The sequence below is a fragment of the Bemisia tabaci genome, chromosome 6 (assembly GCF_918797505.1).
Source record: "Bemisia tabaci chromosome 6, PGI_BMITA_v3".
NCBI classification, from domain to species: domain Eukaryota; kingdom Metazoa; phylum Arthropoda; class Insecta; order Hemiptera; family Aleyrodidae; genus Bemisia; species Bemisia tabaci.
In genome coordinates, this window is record NC_092798.1 from 16,347,723 (window position 1) to 16,374,558 (window position 26,836).

At 34.8% G+C, this 26,836-nt stretch overlaps 1 protein-coding gene across 1 annotated transcript; it reads right to left on the reverse strand.

Annotated features, from left to right (window-relative positions):
* Window positions 1-762: 762 nt before the first annotated feature.
* Window positions 763-26,455, reverse strand: LOC109036806 (F-box only protein 33). The gene is made up of 7 exons (XM_019051180.2): window positions 25,931-26,455; window positions 24,121-24,355; window positions 22,734-22,888; window positions 21,636-21,756; window positions 20,520-20,718; window positions 18,873-19,003; window positions 763-17,083 (listed from the first exon to the last, which is right to left on the reverse strand). The coding sequence occupies exons 1-7, from the start codon at window positions 26,329-26,331 to the stop codon at window positions 16,949-16,951; spliced, it is 1,377 nt and encodes a 458-aa protein (XP_018906725.2). The 5' UTR covers window positions 26,332-26,455; the 3' UTR covers window positions 763-16,948.
* Window positions 26,456-26,836: the final 381 nt, after the last annotated feature.

Below are 26,836 nucleotides of genomic sequence, written 5' to 3' on the forward strand. Positions count from 1 at the left end.
TATACACATGTGACAGATAGTTTCTTCATTTCCTTCAAATATTCTACTAAGTAGTGTTATTTGGTAACTGAATGCTCTTCAAAATACTATATTGGTGTATCATTTGGAGACCACATAGAAAAACCGAGAAAAATAGACGAAAATTAAACATAGTGATAACAACAGGCAGGGTGGAGGGTACTTTCTCTATTAAAATATGAATCAATAAGGTGAGACGAAGAAAATTTGTTTTAAATATATGTTAGATGCCAAGATAATTCAAATATGATGAAAGCAGTGAAAAAACAAAGAAAAAAACATTATTTTCCTACAGTTTTTATTTAGTAATTGACGTTTCGATTTTGCAGAAGGAACTATTTTAGAATTTGATGAAAACTTAATTCAGTTACATTCCGAGTTGATGGTTGTAAAACATTTTTTGCAACTCTTGAAAAGAAGCAAAATAAGGGCAAAGGGATAATGGATTATTTCCTGGATGTTTGACCAATTAAGACAAGTACAGTGCTTCAGCCTGATTGGTCAAATTTGAAGGCTAAAAAAATTAAGTTTTGTCCATTACTTGGTCCTTTGTTACTAATTGACTCTTCGATTTTTGCTAGAACTTGATGAGCCTGAATTCAGTTACATTTCAAGGCAATGGTTACAACTGCTTTTTGTGATGTTGGTGATGATCTCAATAAAGAATAAAATTAAATTTCTTCATTCATCGTTTAAACAAACTTACATACAAAATTCGCATAGCTTTTTGCAACTTGAAGCCTGTTTCTTATATATAGAGGAGACCATTCGATCAACCAATTCCAGCCTTCGGTTCATGCTTAGTCTCATGAGCTCCTGCCATGGAATAATTTCCTAATTTACCAATGCACAGGAACCTAGGTGTCTAACCTAAGGAAGCTCTTTTAGAGGATTTTTTCTCACTAATTGAACACCGAATCTTTCAACACCTGCATGAACTTCTGTTTAAAAGATGGAGGTGGTAAATGGATCAAGTTTCATCAAATTCTATCCCATCGCACCATTAGACAGGATGGTACCAGAGGAAAGTACCACAATACTTGTTCCCTCATCATAATTTCAAGTTGAACACATCTGATTTGCTTACAGTGTCAGAATTAACTTAGAGACAAGAAAGAAACACTTGGAGTTTTACATCAGAGTCATTCAATTCTAACCACCCTCTTTTGAGAAGGCCAAACTTAACTCAGGTAAAATAAAATCAGAGAATGAAAACAACTACTACATTCAACAAGTAACTTGAATTGGGCTCCACAAGAGTTGAAATTGGTTCAGTGTCAAATTTGAATCAAGAGTTGATTTGGGTTCTTTAAAGAGCAGAAGTTAGAATTGACAAGCATAAAAAACAGCAGCTGTTTACAAATGAACTGAATTTACAAATTTTTTACATGCTCACTATGTTCTAGAAATTGATGAGAAAATATGTACTGTGGTACTGTGGTTAGGTGGTATTACACTATTTAAGGTCCTTCTTTAGATGAAGGTAAGATCTTGCTATCTCATAAATGCATTTCTCAGAAGTTTCTGCATGCTAATAATAGGATAACGCTAGACTGAAAGCACTTCGCAGTCTTCCTATCTCAAATGGAAGTGGGGGTCGGTCTAAATGGACGATCATTAGCAAAATTTGCTTGACTAACTGATTTCGATTTGGGTTGAAATCTATTTGATAAAAATCATGGATCGATGCAGCCATATTTTCAAAGAAATGGCCCAATTCTACTTCAACTAATTCCACCAGTTTGAGAAGGAACTGTGTTGGGACAGCATTAGTGGCTCGTGTAATTTGCTTTACCAATGTTTGACTGATTGGGTCAGGGGGTACACTTGAGTTTGATAATAGAGTTTACATTTATAGTCAGAATTCCCAAAGTTTCATGAGAGAAAAAAACAAAAGATTAACAACAAAACAATATTGGAAAAAATAAAAACAGGCAACCATTATACTTGTTGAAAAAGTGAAGTATTGGAACAAGAACGTTTCACTAAATTCAAGATGAGTACATTAAAATGACCACAAACTAGTTGGCTGAGGATATAGTACAAACAATGATATAAAAATACAACGATTCAACTTCAGGATTGTTTCAAGTGTCAGATTTTAATAAAATAGAATTTGAAATACTACTTAGAATGAGGATGTTAGGTTGCTGGTCCTCTCAAGCACTGTTCCATTGAGAGAATACAAAAAGGTTGCACTAGGAAAGGAGACTGAAATCTCTGATAAGGATGTACATAATTCCTTCTTTTCATATTAATTTTATTTTATTTTTTTTTCCCCGTTCGAACTGAGAGTAAATTGTTTAACAGTGGAAACATTTAATGGCAGAAACAGTAAGGAGAAATCTGTTGCCTGAGTGAAACTGAAAATTTCAACTTGATATTGAGAAGTAAACTCGCTAACCAACTTCATATCAATACCTACTGAATAGACTGGACTTAGATAGTTGCTAGATGAGCTATCTGTCTAATTATTTTTGATTCCGTTAAGAGTTAGATAATAGAGTTGACATCAACAAAATTAAGTTTAAAAAAAAAAAAACAAAAACACAACAAGAATGTTGCACTTCATTACTATTCTGGAATGATTCCATATAAAATGGAAGCCATGAATTGATATTGTCACACTGTCTAGATTTTTTTGGAGACTGGAGTCTGTTCGAGAGAACAAGAAAAATGCTTGAGAGGATACCATTGCCAACTTGGACAAGTAAGCATAGTAGTCAACGGGTCAAGATTATTAACTCGCCAAAATATGCCATAAAGAGACCAACAGCTACCTCCTTGGGAATATGTATGATTCTAAATAGTATTTCTTCGTTTCTGAGTTGAGCCAAGCTCAGAAAAGAAAATCTGCCCTGAGGTTTCAAAAATGAATTCACTGGCTACGCAACAAAGCAAAACATTCATCACAGCCCGCAAGTAGAGCAGCCAAACACAGTAAAACGTTCGGATTAAGATTTCAATCCTTGAATCTTCCAAAGTATTCAATTGGTGATGAAGGAAACCTTATTGCATTACAGATTGAAAAAAAAAAAAATTCTAGGATAGTAGAGAATATTTTAGGAGGTTTGCCTGAAGGTTTCCTAAGGGAGAATGGCCAAGAGAATGTGAATGTACAAAGTAAATAAAATGAAAATAGAAAGGCCTGGTTGTAGCAAAATGACAGAGAGAATTTTCAGCTGACACTTTCTTTCCGTTACAAAAAACATCAAATTTTAGGAGAAAATAAAAATTTGAAATTAATTTTTTTTTGTTTTCATAGGAGCTAAACAACTGAAAACACCATTACTCAAAGAAAAACTTCAAAAAGAGGCTACCTTCTGCACTTCTAAAATTTTTTTGAAACTTTTTTGAATTTTTTGAAGGGTAAAACCTTTTTTGCAGTTAAAGAGCTGCTTCCTTCCAGAATTTAATGAATGGAATCATTGCTGCAAGGTAGAGTGAAGTACCTGCACGGTGATGTAAAAAAATCTCAGTAAACATATTATTTTTAAACAAATCATCGTTACACTTTCAGGTTTGGAAATTTCAGAGAAGTTCTGCATCCATACAGAGGAAAATAGTGGAGATTTCCGGAAAAATTGTAATGGCGGTTACTTCCTGATAGAATGAAATCGTTACAAACATTTTGATACACTAACAGAGCTTTGCTCCTCTGCGCTATAGCCAACGAAATGAGAAGGATAAATAGTTGATTCCTGTGTTTGACTGATCAATTTCATTTCCAACCACTGCCACAGAATATTCAAAGTTTCAAATATTAGTAATCTTCTAACGTTATTGCATTACTAATTAACTAACATTCTTCTTCCGGAATTTTCTAACATGTCTTAAAAAAATAAAGATCTTGATTTTACTATACTTATGTCTCTTCAGACAAGTATTTGATAAAATTTGTACACATGCACGAGAGCTCACTTCGGAAAAAATTTCGCAATAAAAAGAAAAAATGAACAATACTAAGCTCAAAAACAGACAAATGAATGTATGAAACTGGGGGTTCAATGGTTAAATCGTCGTTTCGTAGACGAATGAACGTATCTTTATTACAAGGTTGCAAAATTTACTTACAGAAAAACCTAGCTCCCACAAAAACAACAGAGCGATGACTGCTTGAAATTTTAGTTCTTGACAACTTGAACAAGGATTGAACATTTCATCTTAATTTTGGGGGAAATTTCATCAGAAGTGACTCATTTCATTAATCTGACAATCAAAAATGTGTACTTCTTTGAGAGTACCCTCTTGGAACACTACAAATCACAAGCTGATTCATTCTTTTGGTCAAAGATAATGGTTCTGAACTCACATTTTGTCTACAATAAATACAGTTTAATATTTGTTGACTTGAAAAGGCAATCGAGGAAATAAACGTCTAACATCATACTTGAAAAAAAAAATAAACTTCTATAACGAATAATTTCCTCAATGATGTTAACAAACAATTTTGAATGACTACAATAATGAGAGTAATTGATACTTAATTCAAATAGCTAATAAAACTCTAAACATGAATAACGCTTTTAAAGAATTTGAAAGGATAAAATAAATAATCTTTGATGAATTAATACAAGTTGTTGAACAAATCCCTATGTACAGTGACAAATGGCAATCCCTGATATGCTGCTGAGGTACGTCTGACATATCTAAAGATGAAAACTTAGATTTTGACTTTAAGAAGAATACTCACTAGGAGTGATACTTTGATGTAATCAACAATTCTTCACGACAGCAGGTTTTTGTTTGTACATGTACTTCCACACCTAGATGGTTAACTTTTTGGTATCAAGGCAGTTACGAAGCTAAACCATGCAGAATTACAGTCCAATTTTGAATGCCTTGAGTCCCTTATTAAAGCAAGTAACTCTCTGTGGATCTGATAACTGTTTTTCTACAACACATCAAAGTGCGAGGGCTTCTAGTCGACTTTACCTTGATAAAAAAATAACAGATGTTGTATTTCTTTAGACTATGTAGCAGCTCCTCATTGAACTTCAAAATGATGCAATGGAAATGTAAGAAGGTTTGGTTGCTGACTCACAGCTCACCAGGGTATACCACTGCCACTTAGAACGAAGTGTTTTGAAATAGACTGACAATTTCTCATTTCTGGTTTGCATTGAAGAGGTATTGTTCTTATCAAGAAAAATTCGGTAAATAAACTGCGAAAATGCGTATCTCACTGTGTGAATTCAACAAATAGAACTGCATTTGAAATGATCCAGTCTCAATTTCAAAACACTCCAGTTACAGGAGTTTACTGGGTGTATCAAATTTTGTCACAATATCTCAGATGGCTTCCTCAGATGGAGGGGATTGTGTGAGAAGGGAATGACAGCAAATATTTATTGGGAAGTTCTTTAAAATAAATTACTGCAACAGGAATTAACATTTCTGCTGCTATCACCTTTCTTAAATCAAGATGATACACAATTTCATAATTCAAAAGAAAGTAATAGAATCTTCACCAAACCACATTGACCAAACAGTGGCCTTAAGAAGCAACAATAGAACACCCAGCACAATTAAGTATAAATGCATACATACACGTATAGTTATATGCGGATAAATATACATTAAAAATAAAATTTAATACATATGTGTGTTTAAAATTAATATCTTTCCTTCGGTTGAATAAGGGCAAGCAATAGAATTTTTGTAAACAATAAAATACTCTGATTGAAATGATAAAGAGCATTTTCCTTTTCCTCAATGGTGAGGCTCAATGACATGGTAAATTCATTTATTCTGCTGATGGTTTTTTGTTGCGATGAGATGCATGACTCTACAATATGCTATCTCTTTACAATTTAATAAACGTTATTTGCCTTTGATTTCAGATTTGATTTTTTTGATTACAAAAATATCACTGCTTCAATTAAAAGATTCATTCTTAAAAACTACAAGGAGTCTACATAGTAATAAACCTTAATAACTACCTACAAGGAGTGTCGCATAAGATTTTATATCAGAGGACATGAGAAATCCATAAACCAGCATATGTAAACAGATAGTGATTGATGACCTTCATAGGCCGCAGAAGTTAACTCAAAATTCTAGACAAATTGAAAGTTACTTAACAACTGCTGCCCTTGAGTGACGTTCTCTTAATCTATTGCAACCCCTTTAATAAACACTAATTTGGTTATTACTTGATAGATAAAGAGATAAAGGAAAATATCATCAAAACACCACAATGAATAAAAATATATATGTAAGGGTGTGTAAACTAAATTAAACTCTGTAAAAATAATAATTAAAGTACAGTAATAAACTCTTCGAAATTGAATTTATTTACAAATAAAACCTTGCTAATGAGTCTTGATGATGGACTAAAGTCTCATTTTAGAGTAACAAGGGTCCTTGAACTTACTTTGAAAACTGAACCTGTTTGTTAAAAAATATTTCCAACAGTCCTACTTATTGTTTCAAGAATGATTTTTGTATTCCTCAAGCTCTCGTTAGCAGACGAAATACGAGTACTTTACAAAAACAAAAGCTAAAATTGAGTGCTGTTACAATGAAAATGGTTTGGAATAAAGTTTTCAAGAAAAAATTCAACTTTCGATTCTAGGGCTAGGCCAGGAATAGAAATCAATTGCTAAAAAGAGGCCAATGTATGTAAGTGTCACAGACCTGCAACAAATCCGCCGTAACTTTTATAAATTGATAAATAATAACTTTTTGTAGTGAGGGTGACTTCACTTTCATTTACCATACATCATGGTTTCTCCTCAAAAATAAATGGATAAATAGCCTTTGCTCAACAATTAAAATAATATCTGCAAATAAATTTGATACAATCAATCTAGCTTTGATATAGTAACTCAATTTAAAAGGCAATGCTTTTATAATAAAACAGATTAACAAGATTTTCATTTTTACAGTAAATATTCGTGAGACATTTGAGAATGGTATGTAAGTCAGATCTTAATACCCGTTTTAAGCTGTAACACCTCCAAACTCAAGTGTTCATATTACAGTGAAGTCATGTCTCTTGTACGTTCATGCTGAGGTCAGAGACAACATTGGTCTTCTCTGGAGACCCAGATAGGACTGGCCGTTGCCCATGGCAACTTTCCTTGTAGTAAGATGAGACAACAAAAAGTCTACTGATGGGGAAAGTAACTGCAGCGCCCTGTGTTTTTTGAGACACGACTTCACTGGTTTATTGTCTCTGGGGTTCTGATTGATAACAGCTAATAAACAATCTTTGTGCATCTTAACCTCTACTTGTTGGAAAGTCACAAAAAATAAAATAAATAACCTCTCGATTTAATCACAAATAGGATGGTATTTTGTTAACGCTACAAAAATTTGGTTCTTAATATCGTATCATATCACAATGTGTAAAGAGATCTTAAAAAGTGACACAAGTTACTAACAGCTAATAAATTCACCACTCAGGCAAGCAATCTAAAAAAAACAAGGTGGCTCAGACATTTGAAGTTGTAAAATACAACTTCAAGGTTCACATTCATACAAAGGCTAACTCGATGACACAGTCAGGTCCTGACTTTGGGACAGGAAATAATTGGAATCCTAATAAAGATGATTTGGTTTATTAACATTTTTACAAATAAGGGAGCGATGATTTGGTGAATAAAGTAGACATTGCTCCTTTAGGTACTTGAGCTAGAGAGGCCCCTAAACGCATCTTTGAACATATAAAAGTATCTCCTATATTCAGGTTTCGAGGCCAATGAACGAGGAATTCCTATCAATATTACTGTCTCACAGACAATATGAGTGCAAACTGGCAAAGTCTCAACAATCTTGGATTTTTTGACTTAACAGAGAGTTTAATTATGAGAATTACCAGATATCTAAGAAGATTTTCACACATATCTTTCTTGCAAGTGAGTTTCAAACATATGTCTCAAAAGACTGATGTAGTTTGAAAGGAACATTGCTACCCAAAGTAGTGTTCAGATAGTTGAGCTAGGCAAAGTAATAGAGAAATATTTACAATTTTCGGGATGATGCAACTTTTGTGAACTGACACTGAATAAACATTTATGATGTTAAATTGTGCCTCGAATTCAAGGGAGAGCGCGAAAACTGACCTTTCTTCAAAATCTTTGGCTTGAAGAAATTTGGTGGCGATACATGGAAATGTGTTGTATACAAACAGATACATTTTTTAGATAAATAAAAAGAAGTAAATGAACTATTTGATTCTTATGATATTGCTAGGGATGGAATTTTCACCCTAAACGTAGTTTGTTAGCCAAAGTTGTTGAAATTTGCTGTAGCATATCTTACAGCTAGAGGTACCTTTATTATTGCGCTATATGGACGACAGCCAACTCTAATGAGCCAGCGAACTGAATATGGCGAGAAAAGACCAACTTTTTAATTGAACTGAATATGGCGAGAAAAGACCAACTTTTTAATTATTTTCAAAGATGCATTGAAAAAATAAAACAGACCTTTCTCAGAGAAATACTACAATCAACCGGGATCAGTCAAAATCAACTCATGGATAGATGGAGCTAATTTTCTTGCTCCACAAAAGGTGCATATTAAAGTAGTTATTGCCATCAAAGCAACTCCCCTTTCAGCCGATTGCTGTTGGTATCATGGTTCATTTTTAGCTGAAGATTGAATATTAGCATCTCATTCAACGGTATCTTAATGAGAGAAAGCTTACAGCCGACGTCCTGATTATGGTCTTGCTCTTTTGCTGAAAGATACACTCAAGTATCATTCCATGTAGCTTACATTGGAAAGTTGAAAAAAATAAGTTATGGATAAAAAAAATCGTGAAACCTTGATGTGCAACAATTAATCAGATGTCACTCAATATTTGAGCGGACAAAAATACAGGTATCATATGAAGCACACTTTGCATCATGTTAAGGTTCATAACTTCCTCTGAAATTGTGGTGGACAGTATGATGGATCTTTAAAAATTTACACACCAACTCTGCATTCTCACCTTTATGACATTCAATAGAATTTAGGGAGCACTTCACAAACATTAATAAAAAATAAAAATCTTTCCAACATCAACTGAGATATCAACAAAACCTAGCTTGGTATTCTGGGTCAAATCAGAGATGACTGCTGGTTAAAAATATGTACAATAACAACGATGACATACATATAGAAACAATTTTTGTGACTGATTTTCTTCAAAATTGGTTGGAGATCTGAGAAATTCACTGTGCCAAAACTCTAAAAATTCAAAGGACTTATGATGCTATTCTTGTTTCAATGATCTTTGCTTAAGCATACAACTTTGGTAAGAGCAGTAATGGCTGGGACAGGATGTCTACAGATTTGGCAGGAAAAAATTTCCTGACTTTTCCCTGACCAAAATGGTCAAAATTCCCTGATTATTTCCGAAGAAAATTTGCATGCACGGAACTGAAAATGGACGATTATTTTTTTCATTAATTTCACTGCAAGTGACAGAAACATATAAACCTTTTTCTTCAGGTATTAATCATTACATTGACTAAAATTGCAAATCTTTATTGAAAATTATTCCTTTATTTGCTATTCAGTGTGTAGATCAAAGCACCGAACCGAACCCTGAACCAAACTGATTGATTGATCGGTTATGTGGGCAGCGGTAAGGTTATGCTCTTCAGATTTCAACTCTCAAGATTTTTTTAATTTTCATCCCATCTCAAAAAATTCCCTGATTCCCCCAACTTTGGGAATTTTCTGACAATACCCAGTTTTCCAGACCTGTAGACACCCTAACGAATGAAAATTACTCAGAAAGCTATTCATCACACATTCATTTGTATTAAATTGCAATTAAGAAGGTGTAAAAATCTTCGATGACAATCCTCTGGTAATTGCCAATTTGAAATTCAATTTGAGGAGTCCAAAAAATGTTGCATGGGTGAAGTATGGATTGAAAAAATTATGGTATTTGAATAATTCTACTCCGAATCAAAGCTGCTTATCTGGGATGGATATTAAAATTTGCATACAACTTGTGACCTAAAGACAGATCATGTCATTTTAATTAGCATACATTTTTAAAGCAGATAATTATCGTTCATAAACCATCTTTGTTTCTGCAAAACTAGCACCATAGTATTAATGATCAATGCTTCTCAAGTCAGTGTTTGGGACTTGCGAGAGTAATCAATCAATTTTGTTAGAGAAATCGCTACAGGCAAAGTAGAAAAAAAATTGCGAGTACTTTCAAAATTACCTCATTGCCTTTCGGTATGGACAATGACAAACATTCTCGCTCATAAAGTTATCATTTACCCTCATTACAGGCCTATTCTGAGATGTATAAGGGGCAAGCTCGATTGGATAAAATATTTGTACACAACATATTCAGACGTGGAAATGAATAGGTACCGAGTTGATGCTAAGCCCAACATTTCAGACCTCCAATCAAATTAAAAACTAACAATGACAGGGCTGATGAGGTTCTAATACATGCATTAATACATGCAAACAAACTATGATAAATATTACAAACTGTTCCATGATAATTTACGGACATTTTATGAATTTCGCTTTTTAAAAAAAAAGGAATGACTAAGACAAAATTTCAAAAAAGATGACATTTGATGTTCTTAACAACTAAAATAATTTTGGGATGTGATCTGTTGGGAAAGGAAATTTAATGCTCAGGTATTAGCAGCACAAATGGGATATATAAGTAGGGTGGATACATTCCTTAACAAGATGATTTAAATGGGAGGAGATTAAGACAAGGAGTATTAGTGATAAATCATTGATACCTGGTAAGGTTGTGAGAGATTTAAATTAGAAACATGAATGGTACTTGTAAAAGTAATGATAAATGATATTGGCGATATGTTAATCAAGAAAGGAAAAAAAGTAATCTACCACATGGCAAAAATAAAGGACTACCGGACTTTTGTAGTGGCATTTCTGGGATCAAAACCGGGGTTCAAACGGTGCTTAATAAAAAAGGAGGCAATTTCATTAGAGGAGTTTAAAAAGAGACGGTTAACTTCATGATACTACGTCTTGAGGACTGAACCCTTCACTCAAGACATTTGCTACTTCAAGAGAGCAAAAATTAGTATTCAATAAATGGGTCTACATTTTCCAACACGTACAAAAAGATTTTGAAATGACTGATTAACAGTTAGGGACAGCTGATGAACAATTGCTTGAGTCTGAAAAAACAGTATTGAATTTTGAAACTCTCACAAAATTGTTCACAAATACGAAGACTCTTTGAATGATTTTGATCAAATAGTTCGATTATTGGGCAGGGTGGCAGGTAAAGTCTGCGGGAGGAATTTTAAAATACCAATGAGGAGGATTGCTAAAGCAAGAAGAAATTTTTTCAATCTATCATGAAAAAGGAGAACCGCCAATGTGGTGGAAAACTGAGAATTTTGAAATAGATGGTTAGTTTACTGGTCCGAGTCTTTGTCAAATACCAATCCCATTCCTCGAAGATTTGAGTTTGATTTCATGACTAGTTTTAAAAATTGAATGTTATGAGCCAAGTGGCTTGGAACCCTTTGTAGATTCTTGTTTAAGTCAGTAATAGCTAGTTATTTCTACATTACATCAAAAAATATAAAACATCTTGTAAAATATAAGTACCCAATTGGTGTGCATTACTGAAGTACAATGAAACAAATAAAACTAAAAGCTACGAAAAAAAAGAGAAAAAAAATGACAGAGTATTTCCTGGAAGGACTTAGCTCTGCTTTAAAAAGCTTACAAGGTATGAATCATCACGATAACAAGATAAAGATGGTAAAACGAAAGGATAGATTATCTCTTCATAACAAATGACAGAGTCTTAGAAAGCGTTGGTTGACAGCCTGATTTTCTTAAATATTTTTGACAGAACACTCCTCTTATGATTGTAGAGCGTCTGATAGAAGAATATAAAACCCTTGTGGAGGTTTGATTGGATGCTGTACTTTTTTTACTTGGTGCCTTACAATACTTAATATTTAAAACAATTACTAAGACATCGTCTAGAGGTATGTTCTGCGGCGACTCAACTAGGTATTTCAGAGAGTGATTGAAGGTCTCGATTCGTTGCTTTATTATTACTTAATGAGACGGATGTTTATGTACTGGATATTAAACAAAAATATCCAGAAAAATAACAAACTGCTTCTGGAGGGAATTATAAATCTGTTTCAGAGAACTTACTCTTAGCATAGACAGAAGGATGTGGCCGTAATTCCACTAGCACGTTGAGAATAATGTGAGCTGACTCTGACTTATAGGGTTGGACACTTAGAAGAAAATACTGCTGGGAAATAATGAAAATAGGCATTTCAATAGAGCCCATGAATATAATTAAAGAAATTAAGTTATCAAGGTTGGGCTTAGAGCTGTCAAAAATATTGAGGAGAAAATCTGACTTTCAAGTTTTACTAGGAACAAATGTGAGGAAATTCTCAATCTCCTTTTTGTAAAGGACGTTAATAACAGCAATCCTGAACTCTGTTGATTTCTCAAGTTCCAACACACTCTTGGCACTGAACGATTGCAGTGAAGGAGTGAGCTAACTCCTCCAGCACTACAACCTTAAGACTGATTCGTTTAATAAACCATTTCACAAGTTCTTTAGCTTTGTAATTCAACAGCAAATCTACTATCAAATCTTGAAATGCACTCTTTTGCAATTGAAAAACTTTTCGAATTTCATAATAAAAATCTAAAAAAAAAACGGGAAAAACGTAAAAAATGAAGAGGCGAAAACAGAAAAATCGAGGGTACATAAACATGTTTCGCAACAATAATAAAACAATCACTGAATCTTCAGATATTTTAGGAGAAATAATCAGCTGGTAAGATGATCAGACACGATTACATGGTGTCCTTGCAGGATAACTTGGAATACGATATAACGTTACATCACAGATGGTTACAGTTTTCAAAACTGTTTGTTGGCAGAATCGGCAACGAGTTTGAAGCCTACCAAACATAATACTTTTGCAGTAACTTAAATTAAGATGCATAGAAACTTTGATTGCTAAAAAGAGTGACGTAAAAAAATTAAATTTCCCTAAACTACAATAGGAAATTTTAACAAACGCTTAACATCGTACAGATGCATACAACCAAGAATATCAGTTAAGCCCTATTATTATTTCAATGCAAAAATGGTGACAACGAACCGAATAATAAGTTAATGAAAAAGAAGGGTAGCTACGCTTTTCTTCAAAGAAAGACCCGCGGAAACATCACAAAACAAAAGGAAATCCTTTTTTTAGTTGATATTATCATGAAAAGGAAATTTTAGAGGATGAGGGAGATAACTATGAGGGGTCAATGAGGGGATAAAGTCTGATTTTGGGGTGGCAGAGAAATTGAGTCGGGTCTTATGAAAGCCACTTGTATCCATTCTTCCAAATTTGAATTTTTTCAGGATGATAGTATTTTTCAAGGTTAGATAAGAAACAACCATAAAAAAGGTGTAAAGTATTTGTTACCTCCATCCCAAAATGGGTTTTTACACTACTTTCACAAAAACTCAAAGCTGAAAAAATGGACATAAGCAGTTTCTGCACAGTCCCATTTGACTAAATTTTACCATACTGGACAGAGGAATTGAAGGACGTATGGGGAGGACAAGATTTGAGACAAAATGAAGTGACGAATCATTAACGGAGTAACACAGCACAGTTAAATTTAAAAGAATGATTTTTCGGTGTATGTAAACAGGATCTTGGGAAAATCAAATTTAAATATTTAAATACTATTTAGAAATTAATCGACAACCGATTCTTCTTTTTTCCTACGTTAGTTTAAGGAAGAGAAAATTCAAGGTGTGACAGCTTTGAAAATGTGACATACCAATGAAACTGCTTTTATGATACATAGATGTCATACGCTCAGAATAATGGTTAACAATCTGCAGGATAGAGGTAAAAAAAGGGGCAGAAAGACCCGTTCAAGGCAGGGAAGATTCAATTTGGCATCCCAATTATCTAAGTCCTCTTCACGGTATCGAAATTTTTAAAGAATCTTTCATTCTAATTCACAGGGCTTCGTTTTAGAAATTGTCTATGGATGAAGAAGAAGAGGAGAACGGAGGAGTTCATTAACGGTTGGTTGAGCAATTTCAGTGAGTTTGGTCCCGATCTGATTGAAATAGTAAAATGAAACAAAGAATCTTGAAAGAAGCCTTCAAATATATTTGAAAAGCAATGAAAATGGGGATGGAGGGTTTTTATGTACGGAGCAAAACAGGAAAAAGGTTGAGAGGATAAGCTGAGAGAATCTAAGAAGCTAATCATGACTTTTCATCCTTCAAAAGATCGGAGAGACAAGATGATTTTAGAAGATAGAGATGGAAATTAATAAATGCAAGAAAGTGGAGCGATAATGTTGGATAACTATTGGATTACAAAATGAAATCAGCCTATGAGAGTTAAGTGGAATTGAAATAGCTGCTGATGGGAAGTAAACACAATGGCAAAAGAAGGAATGTTTGAAAACTACACAACTAGAGATTCTAGAAGATTTTCGAAGGAAGAGATAAAACAGAAAATTGTAAAATATTTTAAGTAGTTAGTACACAGAAAGAGGTGGTGTTGCAAATTACGGATAGAGTTTTTTGCATGTAAGACTTCTAGACTTGACTTTAAAAGTTTAACTGGCGATGACTGGAATTTCAGTGACATGACTAGTTTGGGTCTAAATTATCATTTAGACAAATATCGTCCACAAGAAAGTTGTTCATCACACCCTAATTTAAAAAATTTAGACTACTGATGATACCTTTTCTTTTCTACAAACAGTCCTTCAAAAATTGGAAAACTTTGTTCTGCTTAAAAGACAGACGAAAATTAACAAGGAAAGATAAAGCCTGTCTATAGTCACTAGAATTTGTACCATACAAAATAAATGACAAGTGCCATCGAACGTATTTCAATTCCACATCTGATGATTGAAGAAAGTTACCAATTGACTCTCATGAATTCATGCAAATCTTCTTCATTTTTCTACTTCTATGAGAGGATATTCGAAAAAATAAAGCAAAAGAAAATACAGCAGAATAATTAGGCAATTAAAGACCGCTGATCATGAGTAAGAGAATCAAAAAAGCTTTGATTTTCTTGAATATCACTGCTTTAAGACACAAGAGACAAAAATTACTCAACATGAACTCTGAAGCAACTGCACATAGAACAACAATTGAGTGTTGTATTGTACGGTTGCTGCATTCAGCTCGCTATTCTGCAAGAACTCAGTTTGAAATGCACAATAATGCGCTACCCAAGGAACTTTATGCATCAAGCTTCGCCTATTCCATCAAGAAGGCACTTCCCATGAACATCTAGTGCCACTAGAATACTACAGGCAAAACTGAGGCATCAAAACCAGTGATCAAATTGATGACTCATAGTAAGATAATTGTGATAGGAGTAGAAAAAAGCATGACGAGCGGATAATAGATGCCAGTAAAAGGACAAAATCGAAGCTGATGCTCGTAGAAGGTCGTCGTCAAGATGTGACTTATTGTAATTCGGATTAGTGGCCTAAATTTTGTCAAGTTTTTTCCACGACTGAGCACAGAATTGGAGTAAAAGTCCTATTTTAGTTATTTGAAGCAACCTTTGTGTCCTGCGCATTCTTATTTTGAAGGAAAGTTTGATCCAGAGTGACTTGGTAAGTCTTAGTCTAAAAGATGGCAAAAGAACAAGCACTTATAAAAAATGAAAATTTCCTAAAAACCTAGACTTTATCTCTCCAACGCTACTAAGTTGATATACATCCTGAGTAAATGAGCCATTTTGTTCACCTGAAGGAAGTATTTCCTTCTCATTTCATTAGAATATAATCTAGACAACAAAAAAACATTTTGAGATGGTGCTATCCTGCACAGTCATCATGAAAGTAATGATGAATGTCTGATCATCTCAGCATATTTAAAATACAATTCAGTCATAACAAAATTTCACAATGTTTTCCAAGTTGTAAATTTTTCCTCTGCAATAAAATTGAGAAAAAAAAAAATTAAAAACAGAATCAGTGGTTGTGCTCATTACATGCTACCTTCATATTTTCCTAGGTGATGATGATTAGCATTTCCCTTTAATTTTTTCCATTCAATTGAAAAAAGTGAATGACCTAGAAAACAACAAAAACTGTGTGTCAATACATACAAACCCAATAACAGCGGGTATGTGCTTTTCGAGCACTCTTTTGCATTCCTGTCAGAAAATATGACGGTTTTACTGCTCTTTCTGTACTTTCTTGTCATTTGTTTTTATTATAAATATTTTCCCTTTTTCCTTGAAAAAATAGAAAAAGAATAGCACCCAGTAGTGAAAGATACAGTTTTAGAGTGTAGAGGAAGAAACAAAATAATACTTTGGCAAAAGGTTGTGGATAAGAAATCAAATAAAAAAAATATTAAAAGGATAATCGCCCTTTTTTCCTGCATTTTGAGAAATGGATAAAAAGCGCTCGGGAAGAATTCATGAAGTCATTCACTGAATAAATTTTAATATTCGACAAAGTGAGACACATAACTTAATATGGTGCCCAGTTTCACAGACATGTAAACTCGGATGGAGGAAACTTTAAATTTGGCAAGACTGAAAGATTTTTGGGAAAAGGAGATGACAGACAACCACTGATTATTAAAAACGACTGTAAATGACACAGAGAAACGTGTAAGAATTTATAAACAAAAACAAATTTTGATTAAAAATAAAAAGGGAAGGAAAATTTTAAAAAAATATATATGCATCTATATATGAATCCGTAGAGTTCAATTTATAGACTCCTTCTTTGAAACCTCTAAATCCTACCGTTAACATGGATTGACGAGATGGTCGACTTAAGTGACGATTGTGTGCAACGGAGGTAAAACAACGAACAAAATATAAAATGCTTCTCTTTAGGTACTCAGTGCTTAAAAATCTAATAGATGGTTGAAAATAAAATCTTATCTCATTTCGATCACAGAATACGGATAGTTTTCACAGGATTAGATTTGCAGATCTTGCGAGACAATCGGTATGATGAATTCATCCGATTCGCCGCCAGTTGGATTCAGAATAACTGAGTGCAGTTCTGAGTCGGGAGTTGCTGACCATGAGTGCCCGATGTTTTGCGTTACTTCCTAAGAGGACAGAGAGTCATTACAAATTAAAAGACTAATAAAACTAGCAGTGAGAGCATTATAGCAAAAATAATTGCCATTCAAACAAGGATGATTTAAAAACCTTGCTTCTGCTTAAAGGTGTCAGCTAAGTTTTCCTTCAAAAAATTAGGAGGATAGAATCCAACAAAAACGGATTATTTCGTAGTTAGACAGTTTGCTTCACTTTAAAAGGCTTATATGAATTAGCCACACCGTATGGGGGACTGCTGTCACAGGTTTAGTAATCCTACAGACCCCAACTGTGAATGGCATAATTTTTATGGATCTTCAGAAGGCGTATGACAGTGTGTCATTGGTGAAACTTTGGGAGACCTTGGAAAAATCAAATTTTAACGGGGGGGTTGATTGGCACCTCAAGCAATTTTATAAAGGGAGTTTCACCAAAATTAAGTGTCATGGGGGACTGTCAGTAGGATTTTATATGACGAAGGGTTTAAAATGGGGATGTTGTTTTTCGCCAAATCAATTGAAATATATCTAAAGTGCGTGCTAAAAGAATGGAAAAGGAAATTTTCTAGTATGGGTGTCCCCTTGGGTGATTTTGAAACTCTGTTCACTCTGTGCTTTGCTGATGATCAGGTGGTGGTTGCTTAAGATCAAGATGGCGCTGCGCATATGATGCATAAGTTTGTAGAGGAGTATTGAAAGTGGGGTTTGGAAGTCTGTACATCCAAATCTGAGAGGATGACTCTAGGAGGTGATCAGCAAAGCATTGAGTTGGAGGATGGGCAGCAGATCGGAGGCTGCGCAGATTGTAAATACTTGGGAATGCGGTTGACCCCGGATGGAAAGACGGATCAAGCTATCAAGGAGAGAAACACCTTGGCAAGGAAGGCTATGGTGACGTTAAATGGAGTCCTCTGGGATCCGCAGATTTCCAAAGTGAACAAGAGGAGAATTAACATTGCTGTAGTTAAAAGTATAATAACCTACAGATGTGAAGTTTGGCAGCTGAAGAAACGGACACAAAATATGCTAAGAGCAACGGAGATGGATTTCTGAAGAAGGTAAGCAGGAATTTCTTGGAGAGATCAGTTCCGTAATGATAGAGTGCATCAGATAATGGAAGTTGAAAATTACATCATTTTTGACGGCATGACCAAACAGCTTGTCTGGTGCGGTCATGTTAACAGGATGACGGAAGAGAGGCTGCCAAAAAAGATGCTTGAGGAGAAGAAGAAGACGCCCGGTGAAAGGGTGGGGACAGGGAGTTTTGAATGCGATGAGGGAGTGCTAACTCCCTGATGACTTGTGGGAGGACCGAGCTTTGTGGCGGTTAGGTGTTGCAGAGTGCCAGAGAGTGCTCTGAGAGCGACTCTCATGTATGTATATGAATTAGCCTTTGGGTTCAAATGTACTCACAGAATCTTGATTGTTTTTAGGGGCTTCATTACATTGAACTCGACCACTTGATTGAATCAATTTTGGACACTTTTTATTTTGGAAATTTAGATGAAAAACAGAAGTTGCAGCATTGGGGAAATACCTAAATTGATGGACATTGCTAGAGACAACAGTTCAACTTCGCGCAGCCATTCACTTTTAATGAGATGCTGCCTACAAAAAACAAAAAGACCAAACATCATTCGATACCAACCATAATAGTAAGTTTTGATTTCTTTCTTACGACCAATAGTAATTCATACATAGGGCTCGCTTCCATCCGACTGCTGCAATAAAAACATAGCATTCTACTCCCATTTCATTCAAATAAATCAAATTTCAAAATACAATTTTGGAGACATACCTTTTCTACTTCTTGGAGGGGTACACGATTCATAGGGAAAAACACTATGTCTGACTCAGGTAGCTTGAAGACTTTCAAACTCTGCCTTAATCTTGAAATAGCAACAACATCTTCTGCTAACATTTTATAGCCTGCAAATTATAATACAAAAATATGTTACAGAAGAGATAGGGAAAAAAACGTAATTAAACTAGTGATCTTATATGCCTAATTTCTTAAAACAAAAGACAGAGAATTCTATAATTCCTGCTCTTCTAAATAATCTGTACTTATTATCAAACATTACTTTTCCTTAATACTTTCGTAAATTTAATTCGTTTGAAAAAAAAAGTTGTTGAAAAAAAAGAAAAAATAGATAATTCATACATAATTTTCTTATGGGATTAAATGGACACATTCGAGGTAAAAGTTGTATGTGCATAAGATTTACTTGCTTCAAAGTGCATTTTCATACAGTTTTTTTTTTTTTTTTAAGCATGAATACACTGAAATGGTCTTTTACTAATAAATTAGCTAGAAAGCAGCATCAGAAGGAAAAGATTGTGAGCCTAAATTGTTTCTAACTGCTGAGCCTTCCTGAATCCTTTCAGTTCAAATACAGTAAAACTTCGATAGAACGAATTTTTGGGGACTGGCGAAAAAATTTGTTAAATCCAGAACCGCAGGAAACCCGGTTTTAAGCCACAATTTTTTTTTAAAAGTTCTGTTTTTTCCAGTTTTGGGTACAACTCCCCCCCGCCCCTCTTAAACTATGACGGCATTTTACGGAAAATCGGCGGGAAACACCCAGTTAGCATTTGATCAGTAAAACTGTGCAGTGGTAGTGATGAGCAACCGGCAGGGGTTGAATTCGCACTGATGACACTGTTCACGTAGCTCCTTAATCACCCCATTTACTCGAGGAAACATGTGCGCCTCGGAAATCCCCAATCCCGCCATATCAGAAAATGACCTTTGCACCGACACTGCACCGACACCGACACAAGCATGCTTTCTCCCCAGCAGTGTTGCCGGGTGTGTGGGAAATTCCCGTGCATACATTAAATCGAGTTCGATTTGCATGGTAAAGTTTGTACTCGGACCGAAGATTTCCTTCGTAAAAGCGAATATTCATTGTACCGAAATTCGTTATATAGAATTTATTTTACATGGAAAAGATGGGGATTTTTTCGGGACCGCGAAAAAAATTCGTTAATTCGAAGAACTCGTTATATCGACGATCGTTATATCGAAGTTTTACTGTACTGGAAAAGTATATTACAGTAACGTATAAGTGCAGTGGTTAAGTGGAATATATGTACTATTAAAAGTGTAAGTATATAATATACAAGAGAGATTCAGAATTTTTAATGTTACCTATACCATTGGTTGAAGTTGTTGTGCCAAGAGTTAAGCGATCAACAAATCTGCAATGGTTGGTAACGGAGGCAAAGTTTGCTAGGCCAACCATTTTGTGAGTGTTAGTTCAGATGATAGCCACTAAAGAGTACTCAATTTTTCTCCTATACAGGGTGCTTCATTTTCCAGTGGTTTGGAGGAACCACTCGGAAACTTTGTTGATTCTTTTTTACAAATTTTAGTAGATACCCTGTTTTCACAGAGTGGGATTCCTTCTAATAAAGATATAAAGAGTGACAGGAAGCTTACCATGAACAACTAATTCTGTGAGTTTGGAACATCGCCATGCTGCTATGATGAAAGGATTCACACCTAGCTCAGGTTGTTCATCTAAATCATTTGGTTCGATTAAAACATCAGCGTGGGATGAATTGAAAGAGTCTACCCACCATAAAGTGCGCAACGTGTTGGAAAAGCGGGAGAGTTGATGAATGGCAGGCGCATTCAGCTGAAAAATGAATAATGAAAACTGATTAAAATTTTTAATCCGAAGGTCTGCAAAATGCTTTGCGATTTTTAGTGTTGCCTTTTTCAATCCCTCACAAAAATTACATTTATAGGTACACAAAAAATTTCTTGAATTTTTCTCCACAACAGCAAACTTGAGGGAATATTTCATGAACGTGATTTTTTTTGTTGGTTATCAAAATAAGCGATACAGGAGGCAAATGAGAAGTTGCTGTAAATTTTATCAGGTTTAAGAGTCTACAGGCACATCAGGGTGTCTAGTTTCTTTTCACTTGAGGAAATCCTGATTTTTTGTAATTTTTTGCTGCTTAATCCTGATTTCATAATTTATCCAAATCCTGATCAAATCCTGACTTTTTGCTGAGAAAAAGTAGGCGAATGTAACTTCACAAAAATAGCTCGATAAAAAAATCCGATCGTATGACCAACTTTTCTCAAATCCTAATTTTACAACCAATTTTTTCTCAAGTCCTGATGAAATTGGGATTAAATCCTGATTGACCTCAAATCCTGATAGAATCAGTAAAATTCTGATGGTAGACACCGTGCTCATCTAAACTTGTTAATGCAAGTAATTCAAACTTAAAGTACAAATCTATTTTAAAGAATTATAAGGAGAATTCTACGTAAAGTAAAAATCTATTTTAAAGAATTATAAGGAGAATTCTATGTTCAGACAGAATGCACAAAATGCCAGTACATCATAGCACATAGGTCAGAATGCCTTGCAAATTTTATTCTATCTTTTTTAATACTTCATTATCTTCGATACATGGGTGATTTCACTATAACAGGGATAGTCAAGTCTGCTTTGATCTTCGTTAAGGCATTTGGTGATTTGTTTCTCTGGATGGGAAAAATCATTTCAAAACAACACTAATTTTAACAGCAACAAACCTGCTCACAGAAGAACACGCGAAGATGAGTCAATGGCATGGCGGGTTGAAGGAATCCGTTGTGCAACACTTCTACAGCATCGTAAGCATGAATCAGATTTAGACTGAGCTCACATTTGGAACTGCAGAAAGGGAATAAAATATTTGGTTAAGTTGGAGTTATGGTTCCCGAAATTATAATTTTTGAAGAAATGGGCAGTTGAGTAAAACACACTAAATATGGTTGAAAAAAAAAGAATATATACATATATAATTATCTCAGCAGCACCGCAGGCCTTAATACCCATGTTTACCAAAGAATTCATGATGTTTCTGAGATGAAATTGGGGTATTAAAATGATAAAACCGGAACTGATTAAGTCGAACGATTTAAATTTTTTTCAAAAGTCAAATAAGAGAAATGCCTTTACTAGCTACACGCATTCACTGTTTTGACTATTGCTACATATCTGGGTCACTACTAAAACAAATACTTAGGTGTTGTTATGTGCTTAATATTTGTACTCTGATGATGATAACGATATCAGAGAAGTTTCAGCCAACAATAAAGATATTGATGGCTAAATGCAAACAATTGCAGATCTTAGATGGCAGTGATGCAAATCTTCCCTCATACTTTACTTACTGAAGGACAACCAACTACTGGTTTCTATTGAAATTTTCCGTGATTTTCCTTCACTTTTTCAAATAAAAAAAAAAAAACAACCCAAATTGCAAGAGAAAATGCTGTGATTAGTTTTCTTTGAAGAAAAGAGACCGAATTAGAGATTTTTAAATGTTGCAATGCAGATGCTCCTTTTTCACATTTAGCCATCAATGTATACATTTTGTAAATACCTATTTGAATCTTTGGGATTTCCCTCAATTATTTATTTGCTGAGCAAATAGACTCGATCAATGGCAAAAGGTTGTTTGTTCTAAATGGAGCCATAAAGAAAGTTGGACCTAAGTTTTTTAATACAATGTGATGCAACAATTAAGTGGCTAAATAGTTACTAAACATACAAAACTATAGCAGGAGGAGTGGCACTTTGGTTAACGGAGTATTTAACATATATTTAAAAAAGAAAGGGTATTGAGCATAGTAAACTTTACATACTTCTGTTGTGTAAAAGTTTCCCAAGCACGGTTAGAAGTTCCCGGATGATTTTCTTCAATCCCATGGACATGTATAATTAATCTTTGTAGGCCAGTGGTTTTGTTTAAGGAGCCTAACAATTCATCGCACATGTAATCATAGTCCACACTGAGAACCTGAAAATCAAGGATCAGAAGTTGTCATACTTCAAGGCAAAACACTTCATATCTTTTCACAAACGAGACTGAAGCATTATAGCACTAAAATCAGCTTTTGTAAAGAATCAAATTATGTAAAACTGACTACAAGCACATCTAATGAAAATGCTTGGCTAGATGTACTTTAGGAAAATAAAGCTAACTGCATTACTGTGTTTCAGAATTTCTGGGAGGCTATGAACACCTAAGCCGAAGAGTTGCATACTGTGAAAATGGTCACATTTGCCGCCAGACAGACTCAATTATTGCTGCTGCTCACCATAAGGTATTGTTAGAACGAAATGGAGAAAGAGGTATGCTCAAAGCTATGAAGAGGGATCCAGATATCTCACGTAACCTAGGAATGTTTTCAGAGTCTGTCAGTGCTCCAGGCTGCAGTCCACATGCATCTTATCTGCTAACCTCCCAATATCATAAAAAAATATAAAATCAAAGGTGAAAAATTAAGTAAAAATGTCCAGGATGTTGCATGATAGTTACAACTTGATTTTCTACCAGAAAAGAAGAGAGCAAAAACGAGACGTCTCTGTCATAATAAGTGATCTCAATCTCAAGATAACAGCAAAGTGATGACTTATTCAAGACCAATCTACACAGGTCAGTCATTCTCATTCCCGAGGATGAGTTTTGGAACTCTACTGCGCAGTGACGTAGTATTGAGTGCCTGGAATGTATTTCTTATGGGAGCACCCATTGTGATGTAGCATTGAGTGCCGCCGAGTTAGGGCCAGGCGGGGGAGTGGATCTCAAGAAGATGCGCAATGACTGACCTGTGTGGATTGGTATTGGCCTTATTTTTGTTTTCTTTCTCCCAGTTGAAAATGAGGTTGTAATTATCTCAGAATGTACCTACAACCTTTTTCATTTGATTTTTTATCTTTAATCTTTACATATTTAAGTGCAGCCCCTCCCTGGATTAAATTATTTTACTGTGTTTTTTGGCTGATTAAGTTTTTCTGCATCCTTCTAATATCTCATCTGAAAAGTTATAGAATCTAGGTGAGAGATGAATTTCAAGATAATTCGCAAAGTGGAAAATTTAGGGAGGGATCTTGACAAATTCTATTATCTTTTGGGTTAATCAAAGATTTAAAACTAAATAAAATTCTTGCACATGCTCCCTTCCTTCAGGAGAAAGATTTTTTTCTACAAAATTTCAGAGATGCAAATAATGATGAGAAAGAACAAACCTGCAAGTTAGGAAAACTGGCAAAATGTGTTACATCTAGCTCAGGTAGAACGTAGTCATTAAAATCTTCTTTGACTGAAGCTAAACCAAGAGTACTGATTGATTCTGCTTGGAACTTGATTAAGAGTTCTAGGAAACTGCCAATGTGGAGTGTTAAATCTTCATTGCAGCCAAAATTTAAAACATTCAACGCTCGGCTGTTTGTGATGATTTCTTGAACATTTTTTATTATTTTCCTGAAAACAGGAAATTCTAAAATTTAAAAATGCACACCATGATCTAAGGGAAGTACAGTACTTGCACCTATCTGTACTAACAGAAAAGAATGTCAAATTAGTAACAGGGTGGCGTAATCTCAGTATCAAAATCTCTAGAGTACCTACTGAATAAAAGTAGGCGATGAATCATTGGAATTTCTTTATCAAGAAAAGTGCATAAAAAGGTACCAAGGAAAAAAAGGTTCACGGTATCAAGGAGGGTATTCTTTGAGACATCAAGTGACAAGCTTAGATAAGAGAGCCTAGTGGTTTGCGATGAATCTTGTTCATTACCTCGCTGCCCTTTGAATCCACAAGTGTGACAAAATCAGATAAGGCAATTTGCAGCTTGTCTCACCCATTTTCATCTTGCTCAAAAGGAATCCGGGTAATGTGCAAGTGAGAAACAAGATTTCACCACACGCCACTCAGGGAGCCTTCAAACTGAAGAGTCTTATGAATAGAACTGAGAGTCTATGAATATAAATTTGCACACAAAAAATAGGAAACAAAAAGAAAGTTTCTTGCAGTTGGGTGGAGCTGATTAGGATAACCCAGCCGATGACTCCCGGAGATAACATAAGAAAAATGTTGTGAGAAAATTGCTGCAACATTGATTATGGCAGTAACATTGTGATTATGTTTCCACAACCACTTTGAGCCAAGAGGGAAGGATCCAAAAGGAAACCAAGGCTATTCCCTGGCTACTCTTGCGATCTCACAACAGGCCTGTGCTTACAGGGAGTGTAATTAGTTTCTGGCAAAAGCATGAAGATTACTTCATACAGACAGGAATAAAGAGAGGGACTGTTGATATTCGCAGCTTCTGCTTGCTCAAATTAATGATAAGACAATAAAATACAGGAGAACTTAATTCCTTCATGCATATGTCCCATTATGCGAATGCTGCTTCTGAAAACTGATTTAAACAAAATCATAATTGACTCAAGATAGAATTGTTAATCATCTCCTAGGTAAACAATAGTAAGAGAGAAAATTAAAAAACAGATGTCATTCCAATGATTATTCTCACGAAAATACGAAAGAGAGAGAGGAATGTTTAAGGTCTACACACTTTCTATTTCCCACTGATGACCTTGTGCTGTATCAAAACTTTCTTTGACTGACAGTTGTTTCAAGATATGAGTTTTGGTATTCAGCTAGGATTAGGCTGAAAGCCATAATTTGGAATAAGAATCCTGCACATCCTTGAATTGGATCACACTGAGAAGAGGAATAAGAGAGTCTTGCATAAAGTCTGAACAGAAAGTAACTTACTGACATAGGATGGCTAAATATTGCTATATTCTAAAAAAATTTGGATAACTTAAGTGAGGCTTAAATCACATCAAGAAAATAGAAATTGTCTGCAAAGTCCTGAGTAAAGCAAAAAAATTTTGGAGACATCATGGAAAAATGCTTATGAAAATGTAGATACTTAAGTATATGAAACAAAGAGGAGGTCAATGGAGCACCATATTGAATCATGAATAACTAATGTAGGCAAGATTTGCTGAGATAATATTGTATTGAATAGATCAGTAGAAAACTTACTTTTCTAAAACAGGTATTCCGGATTCGCAGTCTGTACCAGGACATGCAAGGCTGCAGTAGCTCGATTCAAAATTGATCTCTTGTAAATTTGCATTGCTACTAAGGGCTCGTAAAACTGTTTCCATCATTTCTACAGATGGAGTATCGATGGAATCAAAAGTAATGGTGACGGCTTTAACTCTGTGTCCATACAGATCTGTTAGAAATTGCGTTCTGAGAAAGCTCTGAGAGTTGTTACTTGAAATTTTAAAGTTGATTTTCTTCCCCAACTTTGGATGGTGCAATCCAATTCTCCATAATTTGCAGCTTGAACTGGCGTTGAGGATATCTTTCCGTGGTAAATAGGAGAACACTTCGTACAATATTACACTTGGCAAATTATTCCACGTAATTTCACTCATTTTACTTCTATTCAACTATATTTTTCACATAAACGGGGCTGCGAGTGTAAAAAGATGGGGATGTAATGATGAGGGACTGAATAAAAGATAAGGAACAACTTGGTAGCAACACAACTTTCTGCAACTACATGAGCCACGGTGCCAAGTTTGTGTGTCATCCCATGAAATTGCAGAGGAATTGAGCTTACTAATACTAATTGTTTCGGTGAGTGAGAAAGCAGAATATTGAAACGCTGAGCATGATTAAAAATGATGGCGGAACATAATGCGGTACAGATTTTAAATCAAATTTCAAGTAATTAATTTAGAAATTTCTAAACATTCCGCGTTTATGAATTGTGTGTTGAGGAGCATGGCAACATTGAATACAACAGCTGTTTCCTCATCCCGATACCAACTTCATCAGTCAAAACTGGCGACATGATCTAACAATCCAATGGCGTACAAATCATTCTCAGTCAACCTATGGCGATATGTTTAGGGTTTTAAATTTTTCAAGTGAAAA

What these genes read in the sequence shown, in the direction of transcription:
- LOC109036806 (XM_019051180.2), bottom strand. Translation starts at nt 26,331, where the DNA reads ATGAGTGAAATTACGTGGAATAATTTGCCAAGTGTAATATTGTACGAA. An exon ending in CCAGTTTTCCTAACTTGCAG is followed by an intron (nt 22,889 to 24,120) that starts GTTTGTTCTTTC and finishes CTTGATTTTCAG; the next exon opens with GTTCTCAGTGTGGACTATGA. An exon ending in GCGTGTTCTTCTGTGAGCAG is followed by an intron (nt 20,719 to 21,635) that starts GTTTGTTGCTGT and finishes TTCATTTTTCAG; the next exon opens with CTGAATGCGCCTGCCATTCA.